Genomic DNA, 22,701 nt, shown 5'->3' on the forward strand with positions numbered 1-22,701 from the left:
GATTTGTGGTCAGCCGACAAACCGGCCGATTATTTCCGCAAAGGGATCCGTGAATTGCCAGAAAGATGGGAAAAGTTGTGACTAGCGATGGACAGTACTTTGAATATTAAATTTGTAACCATTTTTGCACAATAAAGCATTAATTTCTGAAAAAAAAGAAACTTACCGGTACTCCTATTATTATGACTGGAGTGAAGTGCAAAGTTCGAGGTTTTTACAGAACCATAACCATTTAAACCTTCTATGAAACAAATTGTCACATTAGAAATTTAAGGCTTCATGGCTGTTTTGTTACAATTTTTGGATGTCTGGATTATTGCCAATACATACCTTTGCGAACAGATGGTTAACCTCTATCGAGTCGATCATGTTTGCGGAATATAACCTGAAACTGAAACCACTGAAACTGTTTTCACTATGTATTACTACATTGTTTCAATGATTTTATTTCAACTAATTCGGACCGTGAAAATAATACAATAAAACAATACACGACACACTTCCATTATAAATAATTCTTTGTATGAGAAATAAAACCATCAATATATTTTTTATTAAAATTGATAAACGCACTAAAATTACGTAATCTGTGATAAATTTCATGCCATTATCTACGAGTGTATACTGTTATCTAAAGTAAAGTTTGTGCTCACACTGATCATTATTGTCAATTATTGTCAATGGAACTCTGCGACTTCAACACATCAAATTTGAGCAGCAATAGGTCGGTGTCAATTGTTCCGTCTTCATTCTCAGCTATGTTTGGCAACATGTTCAAAGTCACATCATCAACTCGATTTCTTTCCAGAAAACTTTGCAGCTGTTTCTCAATATCGCTGTCGAAGAAGTTGTCGAGTCGACCACCGCTCTCTCGATGCTGCAGCTCAAAGAAATTCGCTTCAAGTTTGCGATCGTCAGCTACCGGCTCCGAATTGGTCACGGTGGTCAGATATTCTCCCATTTCTTGCGTTCGCTCACCGATTTTGCACAAACTGCATCGAGTCGTCTGAAGTCGCTTTCTCACGGCTTGCAGCTCCAGCCGTTCCTTGCTCAGCTCAATCTTGTCTCTTGAGAGTCGATCTTCCCGCTCGGAAATTTCCCTAAACTGCTTCTGTATGAGTTGCAGCTTTAGTTGTAAATTTTGCTCTGCTCTTTTTACACTCTTGAAAGCATTCTCGGCATTCAGTTCCTTCATCTTGGCCTCGCTGGTGGCATTGTCCAGCGCATCGGCTTTTGCACGGAGTACGCTTCCCTGATTGATTATTGCTCGTTTTTTGATCTCAAATTGACGCTGTAACTCAATCAATCGCTCCCGTTCCAAATCCGACTGATGAGCTGCATCTTCCGCTACTTTGATGGCTGCTTCGATTTCTGCCCGAGAAATTTCGGTCGAATCTTTCCTCTGAATTTTTGACAATGTTTCCAACTTGGCTTTCTCTTCCAGCAGGAGCTGTTTCTCGTTCTCGATCTTCTGCCGCAATACGTTGTGTTCTTCCAGCTGCGATTGTTTCAATTCCTCGATTCGCTTTTCTTCGCGTAGAATTCGTTCCCGGGCGTGTTCCTTCTCCTTGTCAAGACTCTGCTTCTCGGAGTCTAATTTGGCCAGTTTCTGCTGGTAGTTCCAATGCTCTTCGGAGGAAGTCTGTTGTAAAAAAATATATTTTAAAATTAACAGATAGATATCGAATTGAGATGAGTGTAATACCTTCGATAAATCGGTCAGCTTCCCTTCCAACATTTCCACCAGGTTCAACAATCGAACCTTTTCTGTTTCTGCTGCCACTTTGGTGCGCTCCAGGATCCGCTGCTGATCTTCGAGTTGCTTTTCTCTTGCCTTTAGCTGAATTTCCTTCTCTTTCTGTGAAAACTCTATCTGCTCCTGAAGCGTATCTCTCAGCTGTTGAATGTCCCCGGAAGCACTCTCCAAATAGTTGGAAGCGTTCTTCAGCATCGACATGTAGGATTGGTTATCTTGAAGGACGGAAAATTCTAACATTTTCGATTCCCTAATATTGTTTATCATTTCCACGTGTTCGGCTTTCAAGCTTCTCACACTTTCTTCGTAGCTGATTCTAAGCTTTTCAATTGTCTTCCGGTGACTTTCCTCCATTTCCTGCGTCTGTTTAGCGTGTTCGTCTAGCAAACGTTGCTTTTCGGCCTCCAGACTTTGCAACTTATCTTTATAAAAATCTTCCAGGTTTTTATTCTCAAGTTTCATTCGCGTTTCCATGATTTTCAAGCTCTCCTCCAGAAAAGCCATCTGCTTTCTGTAGCTCTGCTCCAGCAATGTGACTTCCTGCTCGTGATTGGCTGTGATGTTCGAAACTAAGTCTTCCAGCCGGAGCTTCTCCAGCTCAAGTCGTTTAAGATCAGACTTCAGTTCGACAGTATTCAGCATTTCCTCCTCGTTATTGGCGTGTTTTTTTCTTGATTCAGAAGGTTCCCAGGGAGTGTCCGGCTCATGGAGATGCTGGAAGATTTGCGGGGGTTGTGTCATCATCACTTGTATGTTTGTATTAATGCGTTCTTGCTGTTTAGCCATCACTTCTTCCAAATAATTGTGTCGCTGAATTTGTTTTTGCAACAGTTCATTGAATTGTGATTCCTGTCGCTGGAGGACCGCCTGCTGCTTCCGTTGCATCTCGAAAAGTGCCTGCTCTTGGTGCTTCATTTGATTCGCGACCATCAGATGGAATTCTTGTTGTTGCATTGTGTTCAGTGCGTTCTGGGTTTCCGTGTGCAGAAGTTCCATGGTTTGAGCAGCAGTTGCGATGTCAGGTTTGAGCAATGTTTTCAACGGAACAGACACAGCTTGCGGTGGGGGAGCTGACTTTGGCAGATGAATGTCAGATCTTGGCGATAGCTCAATCACAGGGGTAAGAGGTTTGGAAACCTCCGGAGGTTTTATAATTTCCTGTACAACACGTGGAACCGGTACAGGCTCGGGATCATTTGAGATACTGTCCTCATTCAGACCCAACCAATCGGCACCTTTTTTCACAGTCTTCGGTTCGTTCTTTGGCTCGGCTTGTGCTGAGAACAGTCCAAGTGGATCATTTATTGCCGTTGAAGATTTCCGACGACTACCCCGACGGGGACCGGAGCCGCTGGGGGCGTAACCACCCATAATTGTGCTTTCAGTTTGTAGATTCTCAGATGTTTCCGTGGACTGTCTAGAAATAGTTTTGCTTCCTGCGGTTTCCTCTTTCCCGACCGCTAGAGACTGTTTTGCTTTATTTTGCTTCGTATTCATATCCTTGCTGGAAGTTATTATTGTCGTCCCTAGAATATCATCCAAAATATTTGTTTTAGACTTGGGCTTTTTCGGGTCGAATCCTAAATCCGATAGCACATCGCTATCGTCAAACGTAATCTCCTTTTTCTGGCTCGGTTCCACTTTTTTAACAGGTGTACTCGTTTTCTTTGTCTGAAAGCTGCTCAAACTGGATGGTTGAGCAGAAACTGAGGGCTTCGAAAAATCCAAAGAAGTAGGAGCTTCCTTTTCACCGGGAGAAATAGCTGGAGGTTTAGCGGTTTTCACAGCAGACGCATCTGTTTTGATACCGAAAAGATCCTCCATTTTCATCTGCTTGGTTTCAGGCTTGGTTGTCGTCGCCGTCGTTGTTGGCTGTTGTGGCTTTTTGGCGGTTTCATTGCCGAACAGACTATCGTTGCTGCCATCGCTCAGGAGGCCATCCAATGGATCATCCAAGTCGAAGTTCATGGCCGCAGTTTGGAGCTATTATTCGTGGTTTTTATACAGACGAAAAAGAATTAAACGGACGAATAACACAATTATTTTTTAAAGCAGATAAACAAGCCAAAACTGAACGTGGCTATAGCAACGAACGGATCACGCGCATTCTCCACACGCAGCGCGTGTTTCCGTAACGCCCTAGCGGTAGATAGCGAAAACATCTCCAGCGTGCGTTGCAATAAAATTTTTAGGAAGGCACCATATACCATAACGGCAGCTTTGCTGTTACCAGGGATGCCAGGTGATTTTTTCATATGTACTCACATGGTACGAAAAAATGTCTTCTAATGTCTTCACAATCATATCGAAAGAAACTAAAATTCATAACTTAAGGCTGATTTAGTCGATGCCAGTCAGCGCTCTAGTTGAAGTATCCAGTGAACAAAGAACAGACACTCTGTTCAAGTTACTTGTACCAGTATCGAACAAGTAATTGGCCTCTAACTTGAACAGAGTGTCTGTTCTCTATTCACTGGATACTTCAACTAGAGCGCTGACTGGCATCGTCTAAATCAGCCTTTACTTTTGAAAAAAGTTGGATAGCTCATTCAATGTTTATTCTAATTGGCATTGTTATATAGCGCATTTAATTCAACTTATCTTGAGGTTTTGAAGTTTATCTCAATACATGTGAACAAAGAATATATTCTGCAACTGCAAACTTAGGTTTATGAGTTTAGAAATGATAATTGATGAGTTAATTTATGAGTCTAGAAATGATAATCAATGTCGTTGATTGAGTGAATATCGCCCCAGTTCTTCCACAAAAACGGAACTGTGATAACTCAATTTGTTTATTTCAGCTTTGAAGTTTTGGTTGTAATTCAAATCATATCCATAAAACTAATCATTGAAATGGTATTTAACCGCTAAACCGTCGATTTGTTAAGTAGTCGTTTGAAAGATCTAGATTAATCTATTGAGTAGTATAGGTAGTATCAGACCGCTTGAAGATCTCCAGAATTTGAAGTGAAAATCAAAAATTCACAAACGCTATAATACTGGAATGTCTTCACATATTTGTAATGTCTTCACAAAAAGCATTACTTCACGCACCCGGTTATGCATGGATTTCACCATCTTCTGGAACTTGGTAACCGGGATGGCGTACCAACAAGCTTAGATCTTATACTTATGACAGACATACAGCTGTACTACCGTTGTACTTCGAAAATTGTATGTCTGTCATCATGTACAGCGCTAGAACCATGCAAGCAACTCGGTACAATCGCTGTACCTGTACCGACCTATTTTATACCAGGGACAGACATACAGCTGTACTTGCGTTGTACAGGTACTATCGTACCATGACAGACATACTTTGGTTGTACATTGTACCGCATGTCAAACTGACAATCAGGAATTTAAATCTATTGCATTCGGGTTGACGACGGAATGGTGTCGACATCTGGATACGACATTAGTTTGTGTGAGGCCAACTCTTCTCTATCAGATTAGTCGACCCTAAGGCAGTTCTTGGCGTTGTTTGCCTACTAGAAGTACGTTGTTCTGACCGTAATTTAAACTATTTTCTATAAATTTCCAAATATTCTCACCAAAACTTACCATTATAATATAAAATTATATTTAGACATATTTTTTGTACGATATTTTTTCACTACTTGCATGCAAAAGTGATTTTCATTTACATGGAGTACTAATTTGATTTGGGAAAAATAATTATCATTCATAGTTTTTATTTTGAAAGTGTGTTCATTTCTTCTGCAAACCCATATTGTCATGCCTACTCCCCCGTTTCGTAATACGAAGCTCAATGCCGTCAACGTTCTTGCTTGTTTTTTTTTTGTATCTTTATTTCTTCAGGATGCTGAACGTAATCAGAACGAAAATGATTCAAAATAACAGAAAAATTCAAATGCTGTTGAAGCAGAGCAGAAAATATAGGATGTTAGCTTTGATATCTAGGAAGCTCTACAGGAAATACGTTTCGTTACTCTCTAGTCCGGTTAAATCCCGAAAACGTAGGGTGTGGTCAACTGTAAGATGCATTTGAATATCAACTTTAATTTCTCTAACTATATCGGTCTTTCAGGTAGAAAATTCTAGATTTTGGGAAGATGAAGTACCAAAGTTTAGTGATAAAAAGTTCAAAAACACGTTTCGGGTTGACAGATGTACGTTTAATTTGTTGGTCAAAGAATTACATCGCCTGCAAAGAGAAGATACTCTTTGGCGGTCTGCTATTCGGTTGGAGAAACGCATCGCTATTGCCCTGTATGCTTTCGGATCGTCAGCGGAATATAGAACTATTGGAAGTCTATTCGGTGTAGGAAGAACAACTACGGGTGAACTGGTCATTGAAATCTGCAATGCGGTTGTAGATGTTGTGCAACACGAAGTGTTTGACGCATACCCACCAACCTCGGAGAAGATATCAGAAATAGTCGGTGGCTTCGAGAAACTGGGTTTTCCACAATGCTACCTACGGTGCCATTGATGGATGCCATATAGAAGTCAAAGTACCAAAAAATGAGGCAACTGACTACTATAACTTCAAAGGATGGCATTCGGTTATTCTGTTTGCTGCGGTGGATCATCGTTACCGGTTCACATATATCAACGTAGGAGTTCCTGGCCGTTCAAATGATTCAACTATTTTTGAGAACTCCAAACTCAAAAAAGTACACTGCACGAACGAGACATTTAAAGCGCATTCGAAACTAATCGAAGGGGTTGTAGTACCGATGCTGTTGATCGGCGATTCGGCTTTCAGACTGTCAAACCAGGTGATGAAGCCGTTTCTATTTTCTGTAAATCAGCCGGAGCATGAAAAGTTATTTAATTATCATCTATCAGCATGCCGACGGGTTGTAGAGAATGCTTTCGGCCATCTGAAGGTCCGTTACAGAAGAATCGGGAAAGGTTTGAAGGTCGACCTAAATAATGTCAATACAATTATCAAAACTTGCTGCATTCTACATAACCTATGTAACAACCACAATGACCATATTAACAAAAAATGGATGATCCAGCTTCAAACCTTAAATTCAAAACAACAACCACAAAGAGGATTGATAGTAAGAAACGAAAACGCATCAGCATCCAGGATTAGAAACGCACTGATGGTACATTTCGGTAAATATCACAGGGAAACTGTCCCATTATCTCCCTCTATATTCACTGTAAAAACAGTGGGTGGTACCCACCACCGCAAACTTTTTATCAATTTCTGTATTCATTTGATTTTTTGAACATGTTTTATTTGGTTCAAATTTCCAAGTACACAATTCAAATTTTATCGACCAGCTTGCTCATCAACGCGTTATTCATTTTTACATTGACTTTCTCTTGAGTCAATAACTCAGATTGGAAACTTGTTTGTTGTGTTTGATAGTTCAGACGCTAAATAAAAACCTTTTTAATTGACATATGAGGTGAAAATTGGTCAATTTTCTGATTTTCAGTTTGACATGCGATACAATGCACAACCAGAGTATGTCTGTCATGCTACGGGGGTACCTGTACAACGCTGTACACTTACAACGATAGTACAGCTGTATGTCTGTCCCTGGTATTATCCCACAGTTGCTGCTTATTCTTCGACTTCTCCGTGTACACCAACCTTTTCACTATCTTCAATAGGTTCTCTATAGGATTCAGATCCGGTGATTGCCCTGGCCTCCCCATGAAGTCGACGAGTTATCCTGGAATCACTCGGCGTGTAGCAGCATTACATCGCTTACGGTTTGAACGTAGAGGTACTGATCCATAATCTTATCCACCCAGTACAGGGGGCCAACCCCGTACATAGAGAAGCACCCCCACACCATGCTTGAATGTCTTCGTGGTATACTGTGGCATGTAAGCGCAGCCTATTGGGTAATGAACCCAAGTTTTTCCGCGCGAGTCGATGAGATTTACTTTCGGTTACTTTCGTCTCATCCGACCACAATATATTTCGCCACTGCTTTTCCTTCTCCGGACCGATCCAATCGAAGTGGTCTTTCGCGAACTTTAGCCGCACCTTCAGATCAGGGGTACGACTAAAACGTCAAATCCCTCATATTGCCAGTGTACCCAATATTGCTGCGGTTTACTGACATTTTGGTTCAATCAATTACTGTTGTGTACAACTCGGTGCGGTTATATAGTCGAATAGTGGCTAACTTTAAACTCCATGTTAAATGTGAACACCTCCATGTGAAACCGGAATATGAAAATCGCTCATGCAGTTAGAATAAAGCAGCGCATTTTTCGATTTCAATCCTCGTAAATGATACGTTGATAAACAAATGACGCCATATTGATTTTGATTTTGGGTAGCCTATATTCAATTGATGTCTAACCCCTGCTTCAGATACTTTGGTGTTAGCAGTTCAGTTCGTCCCGGATCTTTTTCGAGGCCTTGAAAGAATCTTTCTTGAAGGCTCGCTCTATGACAGAGTTATCCTCTGTGATCGTTTTCCTTGGGCATTCAGACGTCTTGGTTTTTTTTCGGTCGTGGAGTGCATTAAACACGAAGGTTTTGGATCGCCCCAATTACTCTTCCATTTCGCGTTGGCTGCTGCCTGCCTTAGACGTTTTGCGGATTACCATCCGCTGTGTTTCCGTTAACTGCAACTAAGTTTCGAGAATTAAAAAAAACTTCTTGTTTACATGATAAATACTTACCAGGATCCGAAAAACGCAAAATATTACCGAGGAACAATCAATTTTCTTCAAAAATCGGTCGAAGCAACACTCGAAACAGTCGAGACTAGGAACTAGTCCCAAATTTTGACGTAGGACTACGTCTAACCGGAAGATATAGGGGGTGAAATGGAAATCTAGGCACTGAACAAGTAGGAAAAAATGCAAGATTTGGAACGCTTATAACTCGAGCATTTCTCAATAGATCGCAAAGGTTTTTGCATCAATTGATAGGAAATATATCTACGCATCTATCATAACGAATAACATTTCATTTTTCTTGAGATAAATAATTGAATAATTGTGAAATATCAAGCATTGTCCAAATGCACTATGTGCCCATTTTTGATTGGTTCATTTTGTGCTCCTCAAATCGTACCGACCAAAACGAGCAACCAGAGCAGCAGCGAAATATAATGAAGCACGATTGGAAAGGAAAAAGAAAAAATATGATCGAAACATTGGTCGCAGTCTCACACATGCGTAATTCTCGAGCCAGCCAGTCAGCTTAAAAATCCCCGCTCCGCTGCCGTAACGATCATTCTTTGTGTGGACACCGACTGGACAACATCGTTGCTGGACGAGCTGGACGGCGAGGGATCGAGTGCCTTTCTCAAGGCAAGAGGGCGGAGGTGGTAGCGCTGGAGTAGAGTAGAGTAGAGTTTTCAAAGGGCCTTTCTCAAGGCTAGAGACGAATGAACTGCAAAAGTTTAAAGTCTCTATAATTCAAGACCTTCCTTCCTTCCGTAACGATCATTCTCATCCAAACCGTACACCACATCGGTTCGCATCACAACACATCAACAAACCAACCCAAGCAGCCATGTCTGGACATGGTAAAGGAGGAAAAGTGAAGGGAAAGGCAAAATCCCGCTCGAACCGTGTTGATCTGGAGTTCCCCGCAAGGGTAGCTAGGCCGAGCGCGTTAGTACCAGTGCACCAGTCCACCTAGTCGGCGTTATATAGTTTCGGCCGCCGAAGTGATCGAGTTAGCTGGCAAAGCTGCTCGCGACGATAAGAAAACTCGCATTCGGAACAGAACACATTCGGTACGGTGGACATCAAGACAACAGGCAGTTGCAGCGAGTGGCGAGTGGCAAACGCAATCACAAAACGGCATCAGGTAGCAGAAGAAAAAAGTTTGTTCTTTATACAAACTGCTTTGGTGGCAAATCCAGAACAAGGCGGCTTCGAGGGCGTTCGAAATGTTTTGACGTAGGACTACGTCTTTCATTTCTATACCGGGGTGTAAAATCAAAGTTTCGAAAACGAAAGCGTTACGCCGGAGACCGAGATTTTGAGCGTTAATAGCTCCTAAACAACTGAACGAAATGGTATGATAAACACTTCATTCGAAAGATAAAATGTCTACGCGTTATATACTTGTTACTTTTTGATCCAAAAACTTGTTTCAATAGTCTTAAAATTGCTTTCAAAACAGGCTATTGAAATCACCAATCGGTATATAAGCGAGCGGCGCTCGGAAATCCACTCAGTTCTAATTGAACAGCGATTGGAGCATGTTGTCGCTGTTGCGGTGAAGCTCTTTATTTATCATGAAAGCGCGGATGAACGGTGTCACCAAGAGCCTGTTTGTGCACCCTAGGCCAGAAGGGAATCTATCAGGAGGAGAGTGATGCCACAAACGGTTCCCTGGGAAGACATTGCTACACACACATACACGCGCGGCTATTAACAGGTGGTTATCGAGTTGGCATTAACCACTGGTGGGCTTCCAGTATCGAGGAAAATGTGGAAATATCTAATCGTTACTGAGAATAATCTGCCAGTTCCTCTGGGAATTTTCAAAATATATTCATGTGAAAGAGTTTAATTGAATGTTTTCTATCCATGTTACACTGTGACCAAATATGTTTCAATCAAGTGCTATTAACAGGTTGTTATCGAGTTGGCATTAACCACTGGTGGGCTTCCAGTATCGAGGAAAATGTGGAAATATCTAATCGTTACTTAAAATAATCTGCCAGTTCCTTTGGGAATTTTCAAAATATATTCATGTGAAAGAGTTTTATTGAATGTTTTCTATCCATGTAACACTGTGACCAAATATGTTTCAATCAAGTATTATTAACAGGTGGTTATCGAGTTGGCATTAACCACTGGTGGGCTTCCAGTATCGAGGAAAATGTGGAAATATCTAATCGTTACTGAAAATAATCTGCCAGTTCCTTTGGGAATTTTCAAAATATATTCATGTGAAAGAGTTTAATTGAATGTTTTGTATCCATGTAACACTGTGACCAAATACATTTGGTTTTGTGGCTTTTCAATCAATCGCAATTAACAGGATAGCTTCAGAAGATTATTCTTCCCCATCAGTAGGATATTTCCGTATCCAATATTGTATGCGCCCGCAATCGATTATTGCTCAGTCGCCGAAAGTTCCGAGCTCAGAGAGTTCATTCCCCTCTAGTTTGCCTTCCAAATTGCCATCGTAAACCACACCTTCTCTCGGTTCAATCACACACAAAAAGCATACTTAAGCGATATACTGGTGGTGAGACACATTCATTTTTCGTGAGGACATCGACAAGACAACATCGTTGCCTAACGTGCTGGAGGAGGTGGACGGCGAAGGATCGACACATACACGCGCAGAACTCTTTCCGTTAGGATGCCATTCAGCATCGAGAAAGTTCCGGAAAGATCTAATCATTGCTGGAAAATAATCTGCCAGTTCCTTTGGGAATTTTCAAAATATATTCATGTGAAAGAGTTTAATTGAATGTTTTCTATCCATGTAACACTGTGACCAAATATGTTTCAATCAAGTGCTATTAACAGGTGGTTATCGAGTTGGCATTAACCACTGGTGGGCTTCCAGTATCGAGGAAAATGTGGAAATATCTAATCGTTACTTAAAATAATCTGCCAGTTCCTTTGGGAATTTTCCAAATATATTCATGTGAAAGAGTTTAATTGAATGTTTTCTATCCATGTAACACTGTGACCAAATATGTTTCAATCAAGTGCTATTAACAGGTGGTTATCGAGTTGGCATTAACCACTGGTGGGCTTCCAGTATCGAGGAAAATGTGGAAATATCTAATCGTTACTGAAAATAATCTGCCAGTTCCTTTGGGAATTTTCAAAATGTATTCATGTGAAAGAGTTTAATTGAATGTTTTCTATCCATGTTACACTGTGACCAAATATGTTTCAATCAAGTGCTATTAACAGGTGGTTATCGAGTTGGCATTAACCAATGGTGGGCTTCCAGTATCGAGGAAAATGTGGAAATAACTAATCGTTACTGAAAATAATCTGCCAGTTCCTCTGGGAATTTTCAAAATATATTCATGTGAAAGAGTTTAATTGAATGTTTTCTATCCATGTTACACTGTGACCAAATATGTTTCAATCAAGTGCTATTAACAGGTGGTTATCGAGTTGGCATTAACCACTGGTGGGCTTCCAGTATCGAGGAAAATGTGGAAATATCTAATCGTTACTGAAAATAATCTGCCAGTTCCTTTGGAAATTTTCAAAATATATTCATGTGAAAGAGTTCAATTGAATGTTTCTGTTTCTATCCATGTAACACTGTGACCAAATACATTTGGTTTTGTGGTTTTTCAATCAATCGCAATTAACAGGATAGCTTCAGAAGATTATTCTTCCACATCAGTAGGATATTTCCGTATCCAATATTGTATGCGCCCGCAATCGATTATTGCTCAGTCGCCGAAAGTTCCGAGCTCAGAGAGTTCATTCCCCTCTAGTTTGCCTTCCAAATTGCCATCGTAAACCACACCTTCTCTCGATTCAATCACACACAAAAAGCATACTTAAGCGATATTCTGGTGGTGAGATACATTCATTTTTCGTGAGGACATCGACAAGACAACATCGTTGCCTAACGTGCTGGAGGAGGTGGACGGCGAAGGATCGACACATACACGCGCAGAACTCTTTCCGTTAGGATGCCATTCAGCATCGAGAAAGTTCCGGAAAGATCTAATCATTGCTGGAAAATAATTTGCCAGTTCCTGTGGGAATTTTCCAAATATATTCATGTGAAAGAATTTAATTGAATGTTTTCTATCCATGTAACACTGTGACCAAATATGTTTCAATCAAGTGCTATTAACAGGTGGTTATCGAGTTGGCATTAACCACTGGTGGGCTTCCAGTATCGAGGAAAATGTGGAAATATCTAATCGTTACTGAAAATAATCTGCCAGTTCCTTTGGGAATTTTCAAAATATATTCATGTGAAAGAGTTTAATTGAATGTTTTCTATCCATGTTACACTGTGACCAAATATGTTTCAATCAAGTGCTATTAACAGGTGGTTATCGAGTTGGCATTAACCAATGGTGGGCTTCCAGTATCGAGGAAAATGTGGAAATAACTAATCGTTACTGAAAATAATCTGCCAGTTCCTCTGGGAATTTTCAAAATATATTCATGTGAAAGAGTTTAATTGAATGTTTTCTATCCATGTTACACTGTGACCAAATATGTTTCAATCAAGTGCTATTAACAGGTGGTTATCGAGTTGGCATTAACCACTGGTGGGCTTCCAGTATCGAGGAAAATGTGGAAATATCTAATCGTTACTGAAAATAATCTGCCAGTTCCTTTGGGAATTTTCAAAATATATTCATGTGAAAGAGTTTAATTGAATGTTTTCTATCCATGTTACACTGTGAACAAATATGTTTCAACCAAGTGCTATTAACAGGTGGTTATCGAGTTGGCATTAACCACTGGTGGGCTTCCAGTATCGAGGAAAATGTGGAAATATCTAATCGTTACTGAAAATAATCTGCCAGTTCCTCTGGGAATTTTCAAAATATATTCATGTGAAAGAGTTTAATTGAATGTTTTCTATCCATGTTACACTGTGACCAAATATGTTTCAATCAAGTGCTATTAACAGGTGGTTATCGAGTTGGCATTAACCACTGGTGGGCTTCCAGTATCGAGGAAAATGTGGAAATATCTAATCGTTACTGAAAATAATCTGCCAGTTCCTTTGGGAATTTTCAAAATATATTCATGTGAAAGAATTTAATTGAATGTTTTCTATCCATGTAACACTGTGACCAAATATGTTTCAATCAAGTGCTATTAACAGGTGGTTATCGAGTTGGCATTAACCACTGGTGGGCTTCTTCCAGTATCGAGGAAAATGTGGAAATAACTAATCGTTACTGAAAATAATCTGCCAGTTCCTCTGGGAATTTTCAAAATATATTCATGTGAAAGAGTTTAATTGAATGTTTTCTATCCATGTTACACTGTGACCAAATATGTTTCAATCAAGTGCTATTAACAGGTGGTTATCGAGTTGGCATTAACCACTGGTGGGCTTCCAGTATCGAGGAAAATGTGGAAATATCTAATCGTTACTGAAAATAATCTGCCAGTTCCTTTGGGAATTTTCAAAATATATTCATGTGAAAGAGTTTAATTGAATGTTTTCTATCCATGTAACACTGTGACCAAATACATTTGGTTTTGTGGTTTTTCAATCAATCGCAATTAACAGGATAGCTTCAGAAGATTATTCTTCCCCATCAGTAGGATATTTCCGTATCCAATATTGTATGCGCCCGCAATCGATTATTGCTCAGTCGCCGAAAGTTCCGAGCTCAGAGAGTTCATTCCCCTCTAGTTTGCCTTCCAAATTGCCATTGTAAACCACACCTTCTCTCGATTCAATCACACACAAAAAGCATACTTAAGCGATATTCTGGTGGTGAGACACATTCATTTTTCGTGAGGACATCGACAAGACAACATCGTTGCCTAACGTGCTGGAGGAGGTGGACGGCGAAGGATCGACACATACACGCGCAGAACTCTTTTCGTTAGGATGCCATTCAGCATCGAGAAAGTTCCGGAAAGATCTAATCATTGCTGGAAAATAATCTGCCAGTTCCTTTGGGAATTTTCAAAATATATTCATGTGAAAGAATTTAATTGAATGTTTTCTATCCATGTAACACTGTGACCAAATATGTTTCAATCAAGTGCTATTAACAGGTGGTTATCGAGTTGGCATTAACCACTGGTGGGCTTCTTCCAGTATCGAGGAAAATGTGGAAATAACTAATCGTTACTGAAAATAATCTGCCAGTTCCTCTGGGAATTTTCAAAATATATTCATGTGAAAGAGTTTAATTGAATGTTTTCTATCCATGTTACACTGTGACCAAATATGTTTCAATCAAGTGCTATTAACAGGTGGTTATCGAGTTGGCATTAACCACTGGTGGGCTTCCAGTATCGAGGAAAATGTGGAAATATCTAATCGTTACTGAAAATAATCTGCCAGTTCCTCTGGGAATTTTCAAAATATATTCATGTGAAAGAGTTTAATTGAATGTTTTCTATCCATGTTACACTGTGACCAAATATGTTTCAATCAAGTGCTATTAACAGGTGGTTATCGAGTTGGCATTAACCACTGGTGGGCTTCCAGTATCGAGGAAAATGTGGAAATATCTAATCGTTACTGAAAATAATCTGCCAGTTCCTTTGGGAATTTTCAAAATATATTCATGTGAAAGAATTTAATTGAATGTTTTCTATCCATGTAACACTGTGACCAAATATGTTTCAATCAAGTGCTATTAACAGGTGGTTATCGAGTTGGCATTAACCACTGGTGGGCTTCTTCCAGTATCGAGGAAAATGTGGAAATAACTAATCGTTACTGAAAATAATCTGCCAGTTCCTCTGGGAATTTTCAAAATATATTCATGTGAAAGAGTTTAATTGAATGTTTTCTATCCATGTTACACTGTGACCAAATATGTTTCAATCAAGTGCTATTAACAGGTGGTTATCGAGTTGGCATTAACCACTGGTGGGCTTCCAGTATCGAGGAAAATGTGGGAATATCTAATCGTTACTGAAAATAATCTGCCAGTTCCTTTGGGAATTTTCAAAATATATTCATGTGAAAGAGTTTAATTGAATGTTTTCTATCCTTGTAACACTGTGACCAAATACATTTGGTTTTGTGGTTTTTCAATCAATCGCAATTAACAGGATAGCTTCAGAAGATTATTCTTCCCCATCAGTAGGATATTTCCGTATCCAATATTGTATGCGCCCGCAATCGATTATTGCTCAGTCGCCGAAAGTTCCGAGCTCAGAGAGTTCATTCCCCTCTAGTTTGCCTTCCAAATTGCCATTGTAAACCACACCTTCTCTCGATTCAATCACACACAAAAAGCATACTTAAGCGATATTCTGGTGGTGAGACACATTCATTTTTCGTGAGGACATCGACAAGACAACATCGTTGCCTAACGTGCTGGAGGAGGTGGACGGCGAAGGATCGACACATACACGCGCAGAACTCTTTTCGTTAGGATGCAATTCAGCATCGAGAAAGTTCCGGAAAGATCTAATCATTGCTGGAAAATAATCTGCCAGTTCCTTTGGGAATTTTCAAAATATATTCATGTGAAAGAGTTTAATTGAATGTTTTCTATCCATGTTACACTGTGACCAAATATGTTTCAATCAAGTGCTATTAACAGGTGGTTATCGAGTTGGTATTAACCACTGGTGGGCTTCCAGTATCGAGGAAAATGTGGAAATAACTAATCGTTACTGAAAATAATCTGCCAGTTCCTCTGGGAATTTTCAAAATATATTCATGTGAAAGAGTTTAATTGAATGTTTTCTATCCATGTAACACTGTGACCAAATATGTTTCAATCAAGTATTATTAACAGGTGGTTATCGAGTTGGCATTAACCACTGGTGGGCTTCCAGTATCGAGGAAAATGTGGAAATATCTAATCGTTACTGAAAATAATCTGCCAGTTCCTCTGGGAATTTTCAAAATATATTCATGTGAAAGAATTTAATTGAATGTTTTCTATCCATGTAACACTGTGACCAAATATGTTTCAATCAAGTGCTATTAACAGGTGGTTATCGAGTTGGAATTAACCACTGGTGGGCTTCCAGTATCGAGGAAAATGTGGAAATAACTAATCGTTACTGAAAATAATCTGCCAGTTCCTCTGGGAATTTTCAAAATATATTCATGTGAAAGAGTTTAATTGAATGTTTTCTATCCATGTAACACTGTGACCAAATACATTTGGTTTTGTGGTTTTTCAATCAATCGCAATCAACAGGATAGCTTCTGAAGATTATTCTTCCCCATCAGTAGGATATTTCCTTATCCAATATTGGATGCATAAAACCTTGTGCCTCCAACGTAACGCTCTCGTTTTCGAAGTTCTCCAAATATTCATTCATTCAGAATGAATTCAGATTCAACTTCATACAAATGATCTCTATATCAACGAGAGTCCTACGTCACCCTTGCGGTTATACCATAGATATAACCCACTTCCTGTTTTTTTTCAAAACCACGAGTACTAAGTTTTCTAAATTGGAACCATTCCATAAAACAAGGCGCTTTTCAGGGCCATTAAACCTTCCAAAAAAGAGTTAAGGAAATACAGTTCAATGCTTTCTAAAACATTATCCAAAATAATAATAAAACACAAATTGATGTTTTCATAATTTTTTTACCAGGATCTGATGAGTATGTGAATTTGGCAGTTGTTCTGAGCTTATTGATAGTTGGGGACTTTCCTGATTATTCAATTTTCACCAATTCTTAAATTGTTTCCAGATTGAAAGTACAGTAATTTACAATTAGTTCAACATTTAGCTAATTGGACGGACATGTAATGCGACTTATTTAGTTGGACATTTTTGTAAACATAGAGATCCAAATTATGACCCCACATTGAAAGTCGACACTGTACCACTGTCATCGCAAATGTTCAATTACAGGTTAAAATCGCCTCCAATGCGACACTGAGTGGCGCTTCGGCACGTCGCATTGAATGTAATTTACTGTACAACATGTCACAAAGCTGGATGGGAAGAAATTTTCCAACTGTGAAAGCTGTGGCGAGTGGCAACAAATCGCTAAACAGGAAGGTTTAGCTGAACAAAATGGGGATATCGAGTGACAACAAAACAATAAACTCTTTAGATTGAAGATAATTTTGTGATGCTGAAAAGGACCCTTTTTAGCCTGCATGTGAATCCAACGAGCGAACAAATCGTAATGAATGTATTTTTTGCCATCGCTCCCTTTTAACGCTCATTCGTTCGTCTCATTGGACTCGCCCCTTTGGCTGAGTCTGCCGATTTGTCTCTATCCTGTGAGTGTGTACCGCTAGAGTACAAAACGCGCGCTGATGACCACCTATGCATTCCCTATCACAGCCATCTTTTTGATTGTACGATATGTGCATACGCCAAAAGTTGCCCGGCGTTGATAAGTACAAAGGTTTCAGATAAAAACGCAAAAACACAACGCCAAAGGTTCTTTTCAGAACCACCAACATGTTCATAAAGAGTAAACAGTAAACTAATCCATTTTTCAGGTAGATAGGTAGGTATTCACGTAGGAGAGGAAAATCAAACAATATATTTAAAATATATATTTAACAAAAGCTGTCCCCTTTGTATAGTCCTACGTCACTCCGGTTATGTCCCCGACATTACCCACCCGTCTTTTTTTCGCGTCATTTTAGTTGTTAGGTATGCTTAAAACGCATTTTTTATAAATGACTATTGTTTTAACTGCATTTATTTACAGATGCAAATATAAATGCATTGAAGCACTGGGTTGGGTTATTTTTCTCCAAGTTTTGTCACTTTCTTTTTTTTTTTTTTGCTTGAGCAGTTGTCTGAATGTTTTGTCCGACACTGTATATATATGAAAAATCTTCTGGTCGTTTGTGTACTTCAAAAATACAAGCTCAAAGTATGATACAATATACAAAACAACTTACACTTCTAGGATTGTTGTTACGAAATGAAAAATTGAAAAAATCAACTCAACCATGCAACGACAATGTGCCGTAACAAAGCGTGGCAGAATACATCTAATAAGAAATAAAAAGTCACAGGAGGGTTGTGTCCAAGACACGACCGCATAGTTGACGTAGGATTCCGTTAGGCTATCTGCTGCATGCTAATTTGGGTATGTTTGAAGAATTACATTGTTAAACTCTTCGATAATGATTTGGGTCTGTTTTGTCTGGTCGTAATCATAATCGAACACAAGTTTTCTCACCAAAAAAAAAGAGTTACTTTAGTATGGAAAAAATATATTTGAATTGGAAAAGGTAATTTAATTTATAATTTTTTATTTTCTGACTGTTTATTCAACCCATTTCCTTTTCGCTTTAACCCTAACGGAACACAATGCTACATGCCTCAATGCGAATTTCAATTGGGCTAACAGCACCCAATACGATATGTAGAGCATATGTGAAATCACTTTTTCGAATACTCCTTCATTTTTCCAATTTTGCTCGTCGCATGAACTTTCCTCTGGGGAAAAAATCGTTTGATATTTCAAGTCAGGTTCACACAATAGCTACCATATACAATTTTACACTTACACTTGTGCTAAAAGTTTCACAATACATGATCGGTCATTGATAAGAAATTTCACGAAGCAACCAACATAAAAGTTCCAAATTTAAATTTTATTTCTATCAAGCATAAGTTTTATTCAGTTCATTGAAATATCATTCTTCAATCAACCCATCGAAAGATTCTTATTGGAACGAAAATAATAAAAAAACACTCGTTCATCACTCCCAACTTATTCGCCAGCACGTATGCAATCAGCAATGTCCACGCTATTTACAATTAGCACTATCCATTTGTGCGCGTCGTTAGTTAAACTATCGACCACGAGGGATTTCCCCCAGACACCTTGGATTTGAAATCTCTGTTAGGGAATACATGTCGGTGGGAGAAAAAGCTCGCTCTTCTTTCATGTATTTGCAATGCCAATTTCCCCCAGGCAGCTTGGTTTTGATGTCTCTGTTAGGGAACACATTTCGATGGGATCAAAAGCTCCCCCTACTTTCATGTGTTTGCAATGTCGATTTAGCTCAGGCAGCTTGGTTTTGATGTCTCTGTTAGGGACCCGCCGCATATGTCGTCAATTTTGACCAATCAGAAGTGGCTATTTCCGTTAGGATAGGGGTTGAAATTTTTCAATTGTTCGATAGTAAGTTTCATGACATATATTATTTTATTCAATGTAAAAAATTGTTATGAAGTGCCGAAATTGATTGACGCAAAAATCTCATCAATCCATCATGAAATGACTGAGCAATAAGCATTTGAATTTGGACAATTTTCACGGTGCGCTCGATTTTCGATTTTCAATTTATACCCCAATATGTTCCCGAAAGACGTAATCCTACGTCAAAAGGAGCGCATAAAGGAGAACAATATCTATCTCGGTCTGGACCGAGCATGCGGAAAGCTTATTTGTCTTTTGTTTCACTCGCTCGTATTATTCTTATATTGCTGTACCATGTATATTATACAAATGCTCACCAGTATTTGCGAGTCATGACATTTTCTGTTATGTTATGTTATGTTCTTCTTATTAATTTTGTTTCTTTCAAATTGTATTCTGAAAACAATCCTTCAACGGTTGCTGAGGAATGTGGCAGATTCAAAAATGTCGTAATAATATTTCCAATTTTGGAAAAAGACAACATTAATTTCATAACTTTTAATGATAAATTATCATCCCTAAAGAATGAAGCATCCTTGCGTTAGTTAATAAATTCAGTGAAATCCATGTTCCGAATCTCCCTAAGTTCATTATTGATATCTATTTGACTTTGACTTAGACTTCATAGGAGAATGAGAAATTAAATGGTTAAAGAAATTGAAAATGTGAAACCTTATCGAATTGGTATTGAATTCAGCTACGGCGTGTGCGGAATTTTATAAACTGACACATATACATTGAACTTACATAAACATTACTGACATAATTTTCTGATTGAACTGAATTTCAATGAAAAGAAGGCTAATTAGCAGATAGCGTAGATAGGTAGATTGCTTATAGCAGATAAATATTTATATACTTTAAAAATCATTGAACCCAACTATCATTTTGCCAGATACTGAAATTTCTGTATTATTGACTTCTAAATTCCTCTAAACTTAATTATAATTTAATTTTACTTCTCGTCCAATGTTGAGTTTTTATAATTCTGAACTCAAGAATTGTATTATTGGAACTTTTTTCTTTCATTATTATGGCACAAACATTTCTGCAGAAAGATAATCTTTCTCGAGTGAAATTCTGGTTCGGCCAAAAAGATAAAAAAATAGAGCCCGTGTCAAGAAAACGTAACAGCATGGGGAGAAAGTTGCAAGAATTTTTTTTTTCAAGCAAATTAGACTAGAAAAGTAAATATCATTGAGTCTGAATACCTAGGCTTGCAATATGTTGTACTTTGACGCCACTTTCTATTTGGAAACCATGCACGAATTTGTAAAAACTAAATAATCGATCGTAAAGTTTAAGTCCAATATGCTCAAAACCAATCCTAAGTTCACATAAACTCTCCCTAAGGGCATCCGCACCAATGCGTTACTATTCAGGGTTTCTAGTCGCGAGTTTTAGCCGTTGTCAATTTATGAACTCTTCGATTTGCGCACCCGTCGTTGCTATCGCGGTTGCTATAGTATCAGTTCTTTTTCGCACCGCAGGTTGCTAAATACGATTGCTATTACTAGAAGAAATGACAAGTGTCAGTTGATTCTCTTTTCGTCGCGTTCATTTTTTGATAGATTTTGCTCTGAAATATTATTTCGGAAGTGTATATATTACATTTATCTACCAAAAAATGAACGCGACGAAAGGAGAATTAACTGACACATGTCATTTCTTCTAGTAATAGGAATCGTATTTAGCAACCTGCGGTGCGAAAAAGAAGTGATACTATAGCAACCGTGATAGCAACGACGAGTTAATAAATTGGCAACGGCTAAAACTCGAGACTAGAAACCTTGAATAGTAACGCATTGGTGCGGATGCCCTAAGCAAACAAAAATCAGTATTACGTATTACGTATTTTATTATTTCGGACATCACTACAGAATGCATTGTTTTGTAATAACTCATAATAACTAGTAATAACTGTTTTGTGAAATGTTTGGTGGCGCGCCAATGGATTCATTCTTGCTCTCGCGATGACGAAATTTGTGTCGTCGTTTTGCCAATGTACTTTTCAAGACAAACTGAACCACATGCAATTTTGCATCAGTATCATTACTCCGATTACACGAAAGAAAAGAGTAACGGTTATCCGTTGGATGGGAACAAAATTGAAACTCGTTGGTTGCTGCCGCTGCTACCGCTACCGCTGATGATATTCGTGGTTACCAGTGTTTGGATTTCGATCAAAATCGAATGATACACAATGTGTCATGCAAGTAAACTCTCACGAACATATAACCAAATATGAGAGGATCATTCAGATACTTGTATGAATGTCAGTAATCACTTGTGTGATATTTAGTGATTAAACTAAGAGAGGAACGAAGACTGTCGATTGCATATCCGATCTGTATCAAACATCGCATACCATTTTCGAAGCCTGCATACAAGTTTGAACCGCATATTGTGCGATTCACATAGCACGTTACGGAGAAGAACGTCTACGTTCCGTCAACGTCTCCACCAATTCACACATGCAGTCAATGCTTCCACCAGCACCGTCACGTCAAATGCCAAACGAATGATTTATTTAATTTTACTCATGGTGTCGCCACCTACAACAATTTTAAATTGCAATGCCCTCTTTCAAATCAGCATGCCTAGAATCAGTTCTAAATTTTGAAAAATTCAATGTGAATCATTGAATTCAATTATTTAAAAGCTTAAACCCCGTAGTCCGACCCTTATGCAATAACAATAATACATAGAATAATTCTTTCAACTAATCGCGAATGATTTTCACTCCGAAATTTGGAGCTAAGAGATATGTTGGCATAAAAAGTACAGTTAGTTACTTATAAAGCGATATGCTGAGGCACCACTCAGTGTCGCATTGGAGTCGGTTTTGACCAGTAATTGGACATTTGCGACTGGTGGCGACTTTCAATGTGGGGCTATAATTTGGGCCCCGAACTCAATGTTTACAAAAATGTCCAACTAGAGGTAAAAATGTCTAATTAAACGTGTTGCATCACAGATCTGTTCAATTAGCCTTATGTCGATGTAGATGTAAATTACTGTATAACCAAATCAAAACAAAAGCCGAGACACAAAGCCCAGACAAAAACCAAACGAGCCGTCCGTCTCCGTCAATTATTCTTTTCTACAAACCCTGCCGGTCGTTTTCGTTGAACGTACCCACAATCCGTTTTGCCTGCCAAGATCGGGTCGATGAAATGTCAACAATCGACCTCAAATGCTGCCACCTTGCAATCGATTTATCGAC

At 38.9% G+C, this 22,701-nt stretch overlaps 1 protein-coding gene across 1 annotated transcript; it reads right to left on the bottom strand.

Annotated features, from left to right (window-relative positions):
- Positions 1 to 611: 611 nt before the first annotated feature.
- LOC129771601 (fas-binding factor 1) lies at positions 612 to 3,805 on the bottom strand. The gene is made up of 2 exons (XM_055775399.1): positions 1,706 to 3,805; positions 612 to 1,642 (listed from the first exon to the last, which is right to left on the bottom strand). Exons 1-2 carry the CDS (start codon positions 3,722 to 3,724, stop codon positions 668 to 670), a joined length of 2,994 nt encoding a protein of 997 aa, XP_055631374.1. The 5' UTR covers positions 3,725 to 3,805; the 3' UTR covers positions 612 to 667.
- Positions 3,806 to 22,701: the final 18,896 nt, after the last annotated feature.

Source organism: Toxorhynchites rutilus, chromosome 2 (genome assembly GCF_029784135.1).
Source record: "Toxorhynchites rutilus septentrionalis strain SRP chromosome 2, ASM2978413v1, whole genome shotgun sequence".
Classification (NCBI taxonomy): domain Eukaryota; kingdom Metazoa; phylum Arthropoda; class Insecta; order Diptera; family Culicidae; genus Toxorhynchites; species Toxorhynchites rutilus.